The sequence below is a fragment of the Prenolepis imparis genome, unplaced genomic scaffold, assembly GCF_030444845.1.
Source record: "Prenolepis imparis isolate NDT839.2.m4 unplaced genomic scaffold, iyPreImpa1.0 SCAF_6, whole genome shotgun sequence".
In the NCBI taxonomy this organism is placed as follows: Eukaryota; Metazoa; Arthropoda; class Insecta; order Hymenoptera; family Formicidae; genus Prenolepis; species Prenolepis imparis.
The window spans coordinates 1953962-1971934 of NW_028141164.1; the positions used below are offsets into that span (position 1 = coordinate 1953962).

Sequence of the window (17973 nt, forward strand, 5' to 3'; positions counted from 1 at the left end):
ATAAAATAGATATATAGATTAAGCGCGATATGTTATGAATCAATGTTATCGCTTTGATCACTCGATGTGAAATATCAAGACATTTAACTTATACTTCGTACACCCGCGATATATCTCATCCTGTACAATGAGGTCAATCAAACTCAATCCGATATGCATACAACGCTTCTCGTTAATAAATGATCAATAAATTAAGTTTAGTGTGTACAACAACTCGGTCGTTGTTGAAGTAATATTCAGTGCAGATTCAATGGAATATTCATACATCTAAGATAACGAGATTACTGAATTTAATTTCGCAGTTACGCAGGTTTATTCAGTTTGACTGTGATTTTGCGCCAAATCAATGGAACACGTGGAAAACATATACACACCAATTATGCACTGCCTCTTAACAGTATTAATTCTTTAATCATTGCGATATTGATTGGTGCTGTGGAAATATGTATATTATAAAATATAGCGTATAGAAAAAGCGTCCGTTTATCTCGCAATCGCGGGTAAAAATTGATTTTAAAATGAAGATAATTCAATTAGTAATTAATGTGATTATTACGGGAAAAAATTAAATCTAAAAATCAATCGACTAATTCTGTAATAATGATGTAAAATATAGTATCTAATAAAAAGATTATTTCTCTGGTTTTTTTTTTTTTTTAACAACGATTAATCGATAGAAAATTTATTAATTGAGAAATAAAATTAGAAAATGCCGATTCAACGAATTAACGGGAATTCTCTCGGATGATACCGCAAGTAGGTATGCGGATAAACAGAAGCATTAATCGCGGATCCGTCAGACGTGTAAAATTTCATCACTAAATAATTGGCATTCCAATTAGAATGCATAATAGAGTGAGGATCTCTTATGCGCAACATGAGAAGTATTTCAATTTGACATTAAGTGAGCGAAACTTCAATATCACGGTCTTATGATCGCGCGCGTGATACGATGTAAGAAATTGTGTTATCGTACATAAGATACATTTAGCTTCAATCGCGTATAAGCATGTCACGTGTGAAATTATTCATTAGCTCCGCTCTAAATACTCAATCGAATCCGGATTATAATCAAGATGCCACACACGCGACACTGATAGCGCGGAGAGAAGATATTATATCTTCGAATCTCGGAGGATTCATGAAACTTATTCATATAGTACATATAACTCGTAGTTCAGACTCGAATATCTAATTGGGTCAAACTGTATTAAAAAAGCGGCGAAAATAGATGAGACATTTATCATGAAGAATGTCTTTAAAGATTTAATGCTGACCCTTCGCGGATTATTCAGACTCGTCTTTGCAATTTTTATTCTTATTCCCCAAACCAAAATTCGCCGTGATTATTGCACATTTATCTCATCTCTCTCTCTCTCTTGGTCGATTTTAATTTTTAATCGACAACAGGATAGGGTGACCCAGTTCTTTATATAATATTAGTTCTTTACATTCTTTATAGAAATCTCATATTGAAAATAACGAAGTTTTAATTAATGTCGCACATATATACATAATTGATATAACCTGCTTGAACTTTTATCGCATTTTGATTTGCACATGTTTCCATTCTCTATTTAAATTTATTAACGTGACGTTATAACCTTTCACAAATCGTTTCACATTTAACACGCCACACACATATATGTCACATATTTTTATACTTTCTAATTTAAACTTTAATTTCAACTCTATAGAGCTACATATTTAATCCAGATAAACAAATTACTCTTGCAATATCGAGTTAAAACAATCCTATCCAATTAAACCTAAAAGGCAATTGATATTACGCAGGGCATGACATTAACGTCGATGTGGGACTTAGAAGAGCTCTAAATTCTGCCGCACGGATTTCTATTTCCAGGATGGAGATATCCGTGGATATACACGAGGACAACATGCTGGATGGAAGAAAACGTGCGCGTACACGTGTCAAGAGAGAGAAATAGCGTATAAGCCCACGCGCGAGCGGGCAATTGACATTCTCATTACCGGATAATGCAGGAAAAGGCCGGCTTTGTGCGGGTTTCCGTTTGATATCTCGCGGCGCGCGCGAAATTCCTGCAAACCTAGAAACCCCAGGTTTAAAGACCCGTGCACGGAACACCGCGTTAAACCACTGAGCTCGAATTGCGGCGCGTATGGCAGAGCTCGCGGGCTCTTGAACTTCCGTCCGAAATCACGCCGTGTGCTGTTATAACTGCACGAAAATTTAGGTACTAACCTTTCGACGACGAGTTCAAAGGAGAGTCGAAAAAGAGAGAGGAAACGCTCAAATCGTGGACAAATCGTATTCAGATATTAATTCCGAGCAGATGTTTCTGGCAAAACAGCATGGATAGATGCCAGTTATATGATACACACATATTTGTAATGGATTGTTGAAGATAAATGTATCTTTGTCCTCTGTTTATTTTTATCTCTCATTTCTATTCAGATCAAACTAATTTCAAAGTCGAGGTCTTTGATGTGATGATATCTTTTATGTGTATATTTGATATCTCCTTCTCTCTTTTTTCATCATTATAGCATAATAATATTTTTATAAGTCGCAAACTTTCAAATTCAATATTCGAGATATTTAAATTCTTGGAGAACAACATTTTACAATTGATTCATATTTCGTCAAGCGATTAGTAGTACTGATAATGAACCCATTTCATAAGATTAAAATTGTTGGACAAACACGGTAACATATTTTTCTTATCTAATATCTATCTCTTGAAACACACGTTCGAGATATCAGATATACAATAATCTGTATGTATACAGATTAGTATCAATATTCACATACATACTTATGAAGCAAGTTTTATTGCAAATTGGCTTAAAAGTAGTAGTAAATGATCTCGAAAACGCTTTCTTTGAAAAAACCCTACATTTCTTGCGGCAAATATATTAAAATGGAATATATATTAATATATCGAAATATTTAACTCACAGTACTGCCCACATTGCAAGTAGAAGAGTAGACAAGGTACTTACCTAAAACAGAAAGAAAAATATATTTTGATTAGTCACAAGTTCAAAAAAAGTTTCTGTAAAATATTAAATATTTGTGGATTACAGAAATCTTATCAGATTTTTATACAGTTCTAAATATAATAAACACAACGAAATTTTCACAATATTTACAGATATTATAGATTCTATTATTTTTTGTTTCTATATTCTATCATTATATTTTATTTCTATTATATTTATTCATATGTCATTAATTCATATGTCATGATATTAGTGGACATAATTTGTTTTTTCCGATGATTCGCAAATTTTTAGCTAGAACGATAAATTACAAAATAAATCAGCAAATATTTTAATTGAAACGTACACGATAGTTCGATTTTCTAAAGTGTTTGCAAATCGCGCAGTGTGTTATCGCGACAGATAATTCACAGCCGTATACTTAATAAGACTCATGTCACGTGTCCACGTCCATGGAATGGAAATTAGATTCATTTGCACACGCGAGTCCTCTTCCCCCGATTTTCACACGGATGCGCAGAATCGATCCAGTATCTCGTTATGCATTTCATGATACAGCGATTTTTATATAAGATCGTGAAAAAAATATGTAAAACTGATTTCGAGTATTCCTTCATATTTAAAGTATAGGTACCGAGGGGTAAACCGCTGAGGGCATTGCGGTGTACAGATTTGGGGAATTAGTGGGCATTAGTGGGCATTGGTGGGCATTGGTGTACATTAATGGGCACTACTAGCCGGGTTTTATTAGCTATTAATTAACGTCATTATTATTTTTTTAGAACAGAAACTGTTTTGTTCGAGCTTTTCGTCCAATGCGCCTCATAAATAATATATTTTTTATACTTTAGAGAAATTTAGAGAAATTTTCATGTTTATTATAAGCGGTTAGGGTTAGGTTAGGCATTATTACGCATTACTAGGGTACAGTAATGCCCAATAATTGGGCATTAGTAGGCATTGGTGTACACAATTTTGGTCAGCGGTTTACCCCTCGATAGGTACTATCTTGTAAACAGTCCATTCAATAGTCAAGTTGCTTATATAATAATATCTAGGAAATGTGTTTTCGTAATCTTGAATATTTTATTTATCTCTATATCTTAAAAAGATAACACATTTTTAGAAAAGAACGCAAAACTTATTATTGAAAATATTTAATGTAGCAAGAGTGAAAAAAATTAGTAATAATTTACTATATTTTATTTTAGAGAAGCATATATTTTTTTTCAATATTACAGTATATATTGATAGAATACATGTCACCGTGTCATAAAATGTCACTTATTTGCCTGGAAATATTTCATTAAAATCGTGATAAGTCGAGACGTGTTACAACCGAAGTGCTTCGAATTTTTATTCACGTCGCGTCAAATACAGGTAGAAAGATATTAACGTTACATTTTTATACAGGACGCGATTCGCATTGGCGCTTTTCCATAGGTAGCAGCTGTAGACGAAAGGAATGGGAAATCTCGTAAATTACATTTGCGATTTAATATCGGGATACCTATAAATCTTCGTAACAGTACACGACGACTTCCTCCCGGCAGAGCCGGGGAGTCCGTGAAGGACGTCTCTCCTTCGAATTTCTCAAGTCGTCCCAAGTTAAGGCTATGCCGTACGTTTGCGTACAATAACTCATTGTCAGCGGAAAAAAATATGCGTCTAGTTCTTGCCCAAAGAAAGCAGCAGAACAGCTGATCAATGGAGCAGATAAGATAAGAGTCACTATTTACAATGGGGTAAAAAAAAAAAAAAAAAAAAAAATAGACTCGTTTGTTGCGTCTTACAAACGTCACCGTCAAAAGGTGCGGCATTTTTGACCCGGAAATACGCATTCAAAAGAGCATCACAACAATGATAACTCTCAACATTTTTTTATCTTTAAAGCATACAACTTCTGATCGTCTTAATATACATTTCTAAAAACCACGAAAAATCCTAACTCTATAACTTGTCATTGAATATAGAAACTTAGCATATTAAAATAAAATTACGCTTTAGAAAATTTGACGAAATTACGAACGAAGAAGCTCCAAGACAAATCGTCGGAATTTCGAATCGAGAACACGAAAGACGAGGAGATAGCCTCGCGGATGACCCCGCTCATTATCTATCTCGGAGCGCAATTAACTGACGAATACATGCACAGACTACTTCGCTGAAATATTCTTGAGTCCTCTTTTCTCCGTATCTCTGCCGATAGATGTGACGTCGAAGAGAAAGCTGACAAAAAGGAAACTCCTGAGAGATCGATACAAGCTCGCGGGCATCGTCGTCCTCGGAAAGCCTCTCGTGAAAAAACGCGCGAATAAATGAGAATATAGGAATTAAGACGGGAGAATAATCGACAAGAAAGGAAGAGTCTTATCTGTCTCCACCGCGTCATCATTCGAATCGCTCTGCGGCGAAGCAAATATCGAGTTTAACGAGTTTTACGAAACTCCGGTGATCACCAGATAAACCCATTAGGCGCGAGGGAAACTTGGGCGACGTCGGAGTATCGGGAAGTATCATCGTCGGTGGTGGGATGCAGTTATAATGCAAACAACGATGTTATCTTCGATCCACTGTCTACGTGGAAAGTAATTTCCAAGTGAACGCGATGTGTCTCTCTGTGCAAATCACATTACGCACGCTTCAATAAAAATTTCGAGTATAGAGGAGAAGAGTACGATGATATAAAGATTATATAAAAACCATTTTTGTTTCACGCAGAACGAGATCACGTAAGCCGGGTTTCAGAACGTCTTAGGAACGCAAAAGCACGCGAGCTTCTACGAAGCACTCCAAAGTTCAAAAAGAAAGAGAGAGAGAGAGAAAGCCGCTTTTGTCTACGTAAAGAGTACTCTCGAGTAAGTGCGAAGATATACAACCCAATGTTTCACCGAAAACTCAAAAGTTTTGGACATAGCTTATACTAAAAGCGCCCCGGACGAAAATCACCTCGGACGAAAATCACCTCCGACGAAAGTTCGATTCGAAAATCAGATAAACGAAAGTCGGGAAAAAGAGTATATATTTTTCCGGAAAAAAAAAGAAAAGAAAAAACGCATGTATCGAAAAATTCTGTCGTCGCGGAAGAAGAGGAACGTAAAGACTAGGTACGCGGCAAGATGATGATTCTGCAAGGGATAGAAGGGAGGAATATCCGCGCGGGGAAGCAGAATGTGCTCAGCGTGGGCGGTAACGACCAAGGGAAAGAGGAAATTGACGAAAGGGGAACGATGGGGGCGCGTGGGTGAACCGAAGCGAGGTTCCCTCTCCCCTCGTCGGATGACTTAAAGAGACGCTGCGACTATCCCGGACCGATCGATATCCGCAGCAGCCAGCCGCGGCTACGCGACGTGTCAACGCGGGCTTTCCCCGGAATTTTCCTTCGCCGATCAGAGATGGATGTTGTTCGAATAAATTTCTATATCCCGTGTGAAATTTAATCCGCCATATTGATTCGTATCATTTGCCTCACATATTGTGTTTATTACTTCTCTCCTTTTTTTCTTATTTGTACCATCGACAATTTTAACAGCTTTAAACATATGTGCTGCAGAACTCTTGATTTAGACTTTCGATAGGAAAAAAAAAATACGCGAGATTTTTTTATATATTACTTATACATTTTCTCGATTAAAAAAATTTAAAATGATTAATAATAAAACGATTCATTACAAATTTCATTACAATACTTATTCGTGGCATTCTAATAATATGTATTTTAGACGTCTTATTAAAATGTGTGTGTGTGTGTTATTTATTCTTATTCACAAAAAATTTGATTTGTTATTTATTTTTTTTGTTAAAATACATTTTTCTAAAAATTGATCTTTTTCTCTTGACGTCAAGATCCTTTTATAGAATACTTATTGTTGTGAGCGGATATTAAATAAAATTGTCCATATAGATAAAGGATTTTCTTTATAGGTCAGCTAGGAATAAAGTTGCACGACTTCCAATGTGAAGATTTCAAAGTTTTTATACCACGTAATCACGTCCTCTTTGAAAGATTACATCCCCTTAAAAAAATATGCGATAATGCCGATGGACAGGCAACTGAATCCATTTTTATACCATATATGAAATAATGAATGTGTAATTTTATTTCTACACTGCATCATTTTTGACAATACTAGTAAAATGTAAAAATATTATTATTTAAGATAAATGCAATTATAAGCTTAAAACTTCCGTTTATGAAGGCATCAGTTTTTTCGATACGCTAAAATATGTACACAGAGAGAATTTTCTTTTATCATGATTTATCCTGAAAATCATGATAATCGAGGGACAATATGGTATGGAAAGAATTTTATAAGAATTTCTCTGATTAATATTTATCACAATAAAAATAATATCTATCACAAAAAATATAAAATGTTTGATTAATTTTACTATTTAGTACAATTTCAATCAAACATATTTTATATTTTATTGTGATAGATATTATTCTTTTTATTGTGATAAATATTAATCAGAGAAATTCTTATAAAATTCTTTCCATACTATATTGTCCCTCGATTATCATGATTTTCAGGATAAATTCAAGAGAAAATTCTCTGTGTATGTAATTTTAAAAAAATTAATATGTATGCAACGTAAAAAATTAATTTTAAATTTAATGGCTTCCGCCATTCATGTTGATTTCTGATATTATCAAAGTGACTTCTGACTTCTTAAGAGCGATCTATTAGGCTCGTTATCATATATGTATAAAGCAAGAAGAACAAAGTTCGAAAAAGAGAGCAGTATAGAGATATTACGTTTAATTTAAACGCGAAGGACAGTGCAGAGTGAATTAATCATAGTAAGAAATAGAAATTCAGATTTTATTGAATTCATTTGCAGAGTAAGAACGCAGAGAGGGGACAGGATTTCTCGAGACGATCAGGACGAGTCGCCTCATTCCATCGATTCAGATCAGCGCGAGAGAATTTCTATTCAGCCGAAGGAGAGAAAAGGAGAGAGGGATTTACATCGCGACGTGCCTCGACGGTGAACTTTCCGCAAGAATGAAAATTTAAGGAGCGTTTTGTCTCTCGATTTCATCACGGCGCACTGCGCGAAAATTGTCAATTGCATTTTTAAAATTTCGCTCGAGAGAGATAAAATATCCGATTGCTTGGGAGTAATGAGCGAAAGGGTTCTCTGAAATTGGACCTTATTACTCCGAAATAGTCCGAAATGATATGGCGAAAATAACGGGTTAACGAGTGACAAACGGCGTCGCTTAACGCGGAAGGAAAATGAAACCCCGCCTGCAATTATTCCGCGGAGAACGCTGTGAATCACGCTAACGGCATCGCGCTTTGGCTTCTTTTACGCGGGAATTGTGTTACACTACCGCTAAAATCTAGGTTTCCTATCCTCTGTTTGCAACTCGGAAGTCAACTTAACTCATTCAATCCAAGTCTGAGGACTCGAGTCAAACTTTGCCGTGACACAATTCGGAAAAATTGACGTAAAAGAGAGCAAAAATTTGTAGCTATGGATATTGAATGGTTCTTTTTTTATGCAAAAGTTCTCATCGTGTGTTCTCATCATAGTGTGTATCTATAAAAAAAAAAATTTCACGCAAGCAATTAAAATTCATTTTTAATCCTGCAAACGCGATATGCGCACACATGGCGATATATCCATTATTAAAATGGAATTAATTGACGTCTATTTTTTTCATAAATAAATGCAATGTGTTACGCGCGAGTGTTTTATAAAATTTTTCTATTACTCGTTCCTGAAACGCGATTCTCGTTTGTTGCTCGTATAATAAAATTATGTATCGAAAATATCTGGCATGATATCAAGCGTTGAAAAATTTTACATTCGCCCTTACGAAAGTCATACTATATAGTAAAATTGAACGCGGTAGAGCGAGAATTTCGGAATTTTGGAAGATCACGATTTTACAAATTCGCAGCTGTGACGTTATCGAACAAGTGAGCAAGAGACATCAAACTCACAGTTGGCATCCTTTACACGTTACGATCCGGCAAAGCATTCCCGTCGAAATGTAAAATGCAAAACATGTGGAGGAAGATGGCGAGAGACACGCAGAGACAGAGAGAGAAAGATGATAAATAGAATAGACGAAATGCACAAAACAATCGAAACGCATATCCTTGCAGATACGCCTTGCAAATTTCGCCTACTGCAAATTTCCCTTGTGCAACTCGGCGAGTTACGCGAATTACTTCATGCGCAAAGTGCAAGTTAAACTTGCGTACGGTGTAAGAGCTCGGAAACTCCTAACGGAAATTTCTGACGCACGAATAAGATGCGGAAGGCACGTGTGTGCAGCGCGGAAAATCGCCTTCGACTGCATTCGCGCGGGACGATTACGCAGGTTCCCGACTATACATATATTCTTTGCGACGCATCCTCCGGCCGAGAGAAAAGCTGCGATAAATTACACAAGCTGATGTAAATACCTGTCGCGCAAGTGGCGCGTTTCGGAAAAACCTACGGTAAATTTTCCAAAATTTCTTGTAAAACGAAAAAGCTTAAACCTTTTAAAACGATCTTCGTAAATCTTACGGAAGAGACGAGATAAACCTGAAGGAAAAATTTGTACAGATCTCTCTCGAAAAATTCGAGAAAAAAAAAAGATTTCTCGTGTAATACGTTAACTGAAAAAGAAAATTGGTTAACTTGACTAAACCTTTCAACTAAATATTATTTTGTTAATTGAACATAAAGAAATATTTAAATTAAATATAACATATAAAATTTAACAAAACATATATTTGACTCAAGTACTAATATATGTTCAATTAACAAAATAATAATTTAGTTGAAAGATTTAGTCAAGTTAACAAATTTTTTTTTTTCAGTGTTCTTACTTTTCAAAATAAAACGAGTTACTTAAACTTATTTTCTCGGTAATGAAAAAAAATGTACCGAGTTATTGTGTTGATATTAGTTGCGCTAATATCAACACAATAATTCGTCACGACGTCTGTGTGTCGGAAAATGTACAATAAGAAAGATACGCGCGTGCTTTTACGGCGCCGTTGTTTATGCGACATTACTGAGAAATCGTATCACGAATAACTCACGAGATTGTTGTTCCCGAGCAAAGGTCACGGGTGCAATGAAATGATCGTAAAACAGTAATTACGTGATTATTGACCATTTAAATCGCCAGTGCAAAGATCGCATTCAATGAAAACATTCGCGTCTTTCATATTGACGGTGATAAATTTGTCGGATAAATATATTTTTTTGTCTGCATAACGACGTGTGGATGAAACTAAGAAAAATTAATAAGTATGTAGACATATATGAATTATCTTGCCTTGATGATGAGTATGTTTATACATACAACGCAAATGATATAAACGGGATTACAAAATGGCGCGAGAAATTCTTGAAAATTTTATCTTACATATCTTCTTTTCATCATAAAAAAATATATATAAATTTTTGTAAATAGTGTCTATATGTATATATTACTCGTATATGAGAAAGAATATATTTTTTATATTATATTAAGCATATATCTTGTGGTTTATGTATTTAAATAAATTATTATCGCGCAGCTTCGTTAAACATTTACAAAGATTACAATGGAAAGAATAAAAAAATATTGATTTACATTAGAAAGCTGGAGCGCACATTTAATACTTTAGCCGAGCTATTGTAATCATCCGTGAGGATGTAGTTAAAGCTCTAGTTAAAGCTAAAAAGCCGACCTTTCTCGGGGACGCCCTCGGGCATTATCTCCTGCAGAGAAATACGTTGAGAATTTTTGCAGTCCCTTTGCAGTATATTAAAAAATTCCTGATTTCTCTCTCCTCGAAGTGGAACGCCTTCCATTATTCATTCCGAATCGAATCGACATTAAGAAATTCCTAATATCGAGCATACCGCGCATCTTCCGATTCGTTTATTCGTAGCAATGAGCCGAATACAAAAGATTCATGCTTATTAAACATCCATCTATTACGTATGCCGGAATCGAAAAATTAGCGCAAGTTTTATTCGACGCTTATTTTAAAACAAAATTCAAAATTCTTTTTTTTTACACCGTACATTTCAAATCAGCGTACAAATCAAAATAACATTGAATTTTTAATATCGAGCATATCATATCATCTCTCGGTTCACTCTTCCACGTAAATGCAATTTGAATATAATTTGACGTATATATTAAAAATCCATTTGTTATACAGACTCGGAATGTATAGTCTCGCGCGTGTATAGGAAATTCTAGAAAATATTGTAAATGTATTTAAAAACAAAAATCAAGTATCAGCATAAATTTTTGCGAAATGTCAACATTTCTGTATTAAAATTCACAAATAATTGATATCAATTGCAAATTCCTGCCAAATGACGAATTTAATTCGGAGATTCAGCGCGCTATAAATGGAAAAAGGGGAAAGAATTCAAAGTCATAAGTATTGCGATATAGGAAATTTCATTGGAACGCTGCCAAGCGTTTCTGCGAATCCGGTGCTTTAAGTACCCAACCTGAGGATCGTAAGAATTTCCCGAGAATGGAAAAATTCAGTATGTATGCCCTTTAGGGACGTGGACATATAGACGTATCTACCAGGTGTTCTGATTCCATCTTGACTATAAATTCTTTAATAAATATAAAGTAGAGATCTTCGTTTCAAAAACTTTACAAAAAAAAAAGATCAGAAGAAATTTAACGTCAAAAATTGTTTTACAAAAACATTTCTCTCAATATAGAGAATTAAAGTTTGAAATTTCTAAACATATTCCCAAATTCTCGATATTTTTCAACTCCAAATTAACTTTATGATATAATTTAATTTATAGCAATAAAAACTTAACCTTGTTTATTAATTGCAAAGATGATTAAAACCGCAGGACAGCGAGTATGTTAACTTGAAATTCACCAAAGAATCATTGAGAAAGAGTACCAAAATTCTAAAAATAATGAAGCACCCTATATAATATGAGCAGATGTATATTCTCTGCATAAGTTAATGGAAACGATACCGGTTTCAGGAAGAGAAGTTGAAGTTTTACGCAAAATGGTAATTAAAAAGTATAATAAATATATTCGCGCGCAAAAAAAAAAAAAAAATAACGCGTGTTTTTCGTTTTTAAATGATTTCCTTTCTCTCCATATAGAGTTTAAATAATAATCAACCGATTCTGAATTCTCATCTTTTTGTCTTTTCGTGCCGGCAGAAAATTGACGATACGCATTTTAAAATTATCGAAAGGAAGAATCAAATGAATTTCGTTTGATCAGCCCGCATTTCTCTGACAATAAAAAGTAGCTGAAAATGACAAAGGTGCTCTTTCAAACAATTTTATTTTAGTCAAAAGATCGATTGTCTGTAATGATAATCTAATTGCGACCAAATCTAATAAATATGGCGTTACCGATTATGCAAATACATATTATACATATATACGTAAATGTCGATAGTTATCGATTACAGTATAAATATAATTTTACTATCAATTTTCTAAAATTTAATCAAACGTAATTGAGATAAATTAATTGAAATAGCAGCTTGTCTCACCAAAAATAAAAAGTATAATTTAATATCTAATTGTATAAGACGATTTAATAACGTTATTAAATCGTTATTAAATTGGAAGATGAAATTATTCACGGTTAAATTCAACATCCACTTTCGATTATAATATCACAGACAATTCGATAATAATTCACCGAGATTAATTAAAAATGTGGCAATTGTGGCAGTATTTCGAGTATCCGCTTTAATGGCGCTTCAATTAAGACGGATAACGGCTCGACTCGCGCACGTGCGAAACCATAATTTACAACCGATAATCCGCGAATAAATCGTTCGATATAAGAATGCGGTTTAGCGGGTTCCGCGTTTTCTCCTCCTTTCAGATAATCCCGAGTCAGTGAATATCGTTAGAAGAAAATCTCTCACCGCGCGAGACTAGCAACCTTCTTTCCTTTCTAATCTCAATCTTGACCTTGTCACCGATTCTCGATTAACCGGTCCGCGATTTCGAAAATTACTGTACGATAGACCCAGCAAATACTTCCCAAAATCTTCGCTACCACACATACACATATATACACAAACGCACAGAGTGTCGTGACGATTTATCTTCGCCCAAGTTCCGCCAAGTTTATCCTAGGTCACCGCGAGGAACACGATATTGAATATGCTATTGCACTGAGATACAGCCGATTATACACGACGACAATAAATGTACCGGCCACTTTATCTTCGAGATTATGGGAAGCGCAACGATGCGAATTATGGTGAGTAAATAACGCTAGCTTACAACACAAGCTTTGTATATATAGTAAGTTTCCCAGACGTAAAGCACTAGACTAGAGAAATGACGAATTTACGATACAAGCGCGTTTATGACATATCGGTAAAAATGTATGTAACGTACTACCATTATACATATAACAAATATCGTTTCATAAATATTTTTATGCACACTCTGCAATTCAATTTTAAACTAAAATTTATTGTAAAAGAAAATTGGTTTCTTTCTCTCTTCTCCTCTTTCTTTCCCTCTCAATTCTTTTTAATTATATTTTTCTACTTTTCAATTTGATATTTAATTATGACGAAATTTTCGGTTCGATTTTTTTTATATTATTATAATAAAATACTTCAAATTATACTGTATAAATAAATAATTTTAATTAACGTTAATTCAGTAGACCAAATTGATCTTACATTCTTGTAAAACAATATTGGAAGCGTGTTCAGAAAACGCAGACGACATGATCTACTTCCTCTATTGACCGAAACTGTAAATACTAACGCTTAATATCCGCGTGTCCAAATTTAATCGTAGATGTCAAATGTCAAACTCCGCGATGTTAACTTCCTCGCTTTGCTTGTTCCGATTGCGATAGAACTTCTTCAAACAATACTCTCGCTAATGATTCTATTTTAGTTCTATAACACGTGTAGAAATTAGTTTCAAACATTCAATGTTTGCCGGTTTACATTTCGCGTCAACATTAATTGCAATTTTTACGCATAATTACAAAATTTTTTAATCCCGCAAAAATTAGATATAAAAGTCGATAGAAAAAAAAAATAATGCATAAAAACTAGTGAACAAAATTTAGTCAAAAGTTTAACGTAGTCTCATAATGTATATTACGGCAATTGTGATATTGAACTAACTCTATTAAATATCCGACTAAACAAATCTGTATCAAAACTTTGTATTAAGTGTTTATAATTATAAAATTTTATTCGCACAGCAAAATCTAGAGTAGAGTATGAAACACTTAATTGACAATTACATCAAAGAGAATCTATATTATCCATTTACGTTGAATTCAAAGAAAAAAAAACATTTAAACCGATTTAATCTAATTTTTTTTTTAATTTTGAGCCTTCGATTTTCTCACGCTGTGTCCATTTATGCAAGTGTTAATTTTCACAACACGCATATTCGCGCGTGAAAAACAATGGGAGACGTGCAAAAAAAAACCTTGACACATACTTATCGCGGAGGTTAATGATGCTAAAACGTAGTTTGATTCTAAAGTGAAACTTCCTTCCACTTTACACGCGCGGACAACCGCAACGATCATGTTCCCCAGTCCGCAGGAATATTGATATTACATCATTGAGAGAAACACGAACAGCGATTTCTGGCCGGCGGGATCTTGTTTCGGTCGGACAACGGTTAAAACCATAGCGAAATATTATGAAACCACGGATCGGAAATCACAGTCTACCATTTGACTCGATAGAAATTATTCATTCTCGCTCGAGGCGAAAAAATCTCAATTCAATGTCACTAGAACATCTGGATGCTCACAACAAAAAATAGCTGTGTGGACACGGATAAAATATTATTTACATCCGGCAATCAAAATATGCGTGACATAATACGCATGTTAGCATCATAAACTTATTTATATAATAAAAAGAAGTTATAATTCCATTGGAAATAGTTGGAGGTTTGGACGTCAGAGATTTTTTTGGAAACAGGTAAAATTTTGACGTTGCGTCGCATGTTGCAATATTAAATTCGTGTCTCAATGTAATATATATAACTTTCGTTTTAACTGTAGGCTTTTAAAAAAATTTTAATAATAAATGATTGAAATATACTAATACTGCTTAATTGAATTGACGGCATATGCTTATTATAGCTTCAAGCGGGAATGTGTTCTTTGTTCATAGAGAGGTCGAGAGTGCCTCTTCAACGAATATCTTGCTTAAGAAATAATTAACTATTATTTGCAAATTCTTACGTTGCAAAATTTTAATTGTGTAAAATTTTCGCAAATTAATGTACATATATATATTGAGAAGAATATTTCGATATTTAAAATATTTTCAATCAATAACGTAGAATAAAGATACTAATTGTAAAAATTACAATTATTAGAGTTTAACGAGACGGTATTTACGTTCGTTTTATTTAAGCAATAATGTTGCCTTGCAATATTCAAATCAATCACTAATGAAAGGATATGCAAAACAGAGTGCGTTTAAAAAAAATTCCAAGAATTTTCGCACACGCGACTCTCGATTCATGTAAAATGATTCGCATACTTTCACAGAATAAGATCATATTAAAAACGTTTTATTCTAGTACATATGAAGCGAATAGTATTCTGCTGAAAAGAAGTAAAAAGAGACACACGAACTTTATAAAGCAATGAGCAACGCAAAAATTAGAGTATTAAAAACTTTAAAAGGCGAGTTAAAATTAAACAAAAAATTATACTCAAGAATTTAAAAAAATTTTAAGCACAATTAAAAATTTTGAATAAATTAAAAAATTGTTCGAAAAAATATATGTATTATAAAATAAAAATTGACAAAGACACGTGTTCAATTTTGGCGAAGAAAATAATGATAAACAAGAGATCGTCTACTTTCCTTGTCAAGAAAATCTCAAGCAGAAATGCGCGGGTGAAGTGCGTAACGCACTTCATACGTGCACCGCAAGCGAATATCAAACATAATATGAGATCTTGGATAGGCAAGGAAAAAAGATACTTCTAATGCGTAAGCACGTGATGTGAATATCGTTGACAAGGCATCATTCGCGCCATCGAGCACGTAAATAAAATAAGGAAATATCCATTTTTAAAATCGTCATAAATCGAAAATAATATTTTCAGTTTGCTAATATATAGCATTATACACACACAAAGATTATTAGTAGATATTAATAAAATTTAAAAACAGACTAAAAGAGAAAAAGAGAGCTATGCTATTTATATTTATAATTTTGGAAAATATCCAAAAACAAATGTGTCAGGTAGCTTCGCTTTATGTTTATTTAAAAATCGCGACGAAAATACTTGAGATTTTAAGCGCATCTTAATTCAGAATGTGTCGAGTAATAATAATATTACGGCACTCTGGAAAAAGACGATTTTGGAATATGCATATTTATTTCTCGTGCAACATTATTATATTAAAAATAACTTTATCATATATAATTTGTATTTTTCTTACAGAAAGATGCAATGTATGTAGAAAATATTGCTATTCTGTAAAGAAATAACCCCTTTGTTGAATCTCGTGTAACTGTGCTTTTATAAGGAGCAACACTGAAGAAAGGTTAAACGAAGAAGTCGTTCAAAGTAAAGAGTATCGATAGGTCGGCTCGAAATAACCAGATCTGACCTATATTCTGAAATACGCATTGACAAAAAAAAACAACTACATAAAACTATACGTTGTACGGAGGAATATACGCGACAATTCCAACGCATATATCTCTCGCAAAAACTGCATGTCGGCCTTTCTCTATACGAAAGCAATACAGTGAGTCGTATGAAAATTGATCAAACGCGGAGCAGCAGCATCACCAACACGAAAACTAACATTCGAACGTGCCACATCGGAGAACAATTGACACTTGACCCACAAAACAATTTTTCAGTCAATAACGGTACCGTGTACTCTCATCTATCCGCAATACAGATATAATTAAATTACACATCACCTAGTTATAAACTCGCAAACACAACCCTTCCTCTTCATGTTGTTGGACAAACTATCAAGTTTTGTAAAATATATATCATCGAATTGGACAGTCAAATCATTAGGGGGGAAAAAAGAGCTAGCTGGTTTTTATTTATATCAAGAATCAATTTTGCAACTTTGCAATTTTTACACACTTGTCAAAGGTAAAAAGTCGTATATTTTCCTCGATGCAGAATCCAATGCGGAATCCGAGTCTCCTTATTACATCATGCGAACGAGACACGATGATTTATTTTCATAGCCAAGTCGATGCGAAATCAGCTATATCCGGGCGTGTATGATAATATATCATCTCTAACTTTAATCCGGTTTAATACTATGGACAATTTCAATCGGATTACGTTCAAGTTGGTCGCAGGTAACTCGTGAGGATAAATCAAATCGCCGATCGGTATGCCACCTGATTCGCTGCCGAGCAAAAACGCCGCAACGAACTTGTGTGCCTATACAGCGTGCAAAAAAAAAGTGAGAGATATATCGGCTACCGGCCACGCTGCGTGACGCAACGAAATGTTGTGAGAAAGCGACGATACTAACACACACACACACATACACACACGCACCTCGAGTGCCGCGTAAAGGCAAACACGTGGTCGATTCTATCGAGTCTATCGGCGAAATAGAAAGGCACTTGCGGAAGCGACGAGACACGCATTCTCCGCTCAAATTATTGTAACTTTACGAACTGTAAGATGTAGGACGCGCAACATTTATTGCACAGCTGACAAAAATAATCGATCTTAGGCCCTACGCACAATAGAGAAAATATTAGGAATAAATATTAAATATTAGGAATAAGAATTATTTTAAAATAATCAAATTGAATAAACTCTGCTATAAAAATACAAATTCGGGGATAAAGAGCTCTTACTAGTTTATTAGCCCTTTACTAGTCCTTTATATTTGAATTTCTATTTTTATATCAGAATTTTTTCTCTCGATTTTATTATTTTAAAATAATTCTTATTCCTAATATTAAATATTTATTCCTAATATTTTCTCTATTGTGCGCAGGGCCTTACGCTTGCAA

The 17973-nt window shown here is 34.1% G+C and overlaps 2 protein-coding genes across 10 annotated transcripts in view; one reads left to right on the forward strand and one right to left on the reverse strand.

The window, feature by feature from the left end:
- Positions 1-17973, forward strand: part of LOC145937572 (uncharacterized) — a 184819-nt gene that overhangs the window by 150682 nt on the left and 16164 nt on the right. The window contains exon 4 of the mRNA XM_083040701.1: positions 7831-7977. Within this exon, the coding sequence (XP_082896827.1) occupies positions 7831-7977 (147 nt within the window). The remainder of the gene's footprint in view (positions 1-7830; positions 7978-17973) is intronic.
- The window catches only part of LOC145937553 (RNA binding protein fox-1 homolog 2), a 263968-nt gene that overhangs the window by 126152 nt on the left and 119843 nt on the right, over positions 1-17973 (reverse strand). The window lies entirely within an intron of this gene.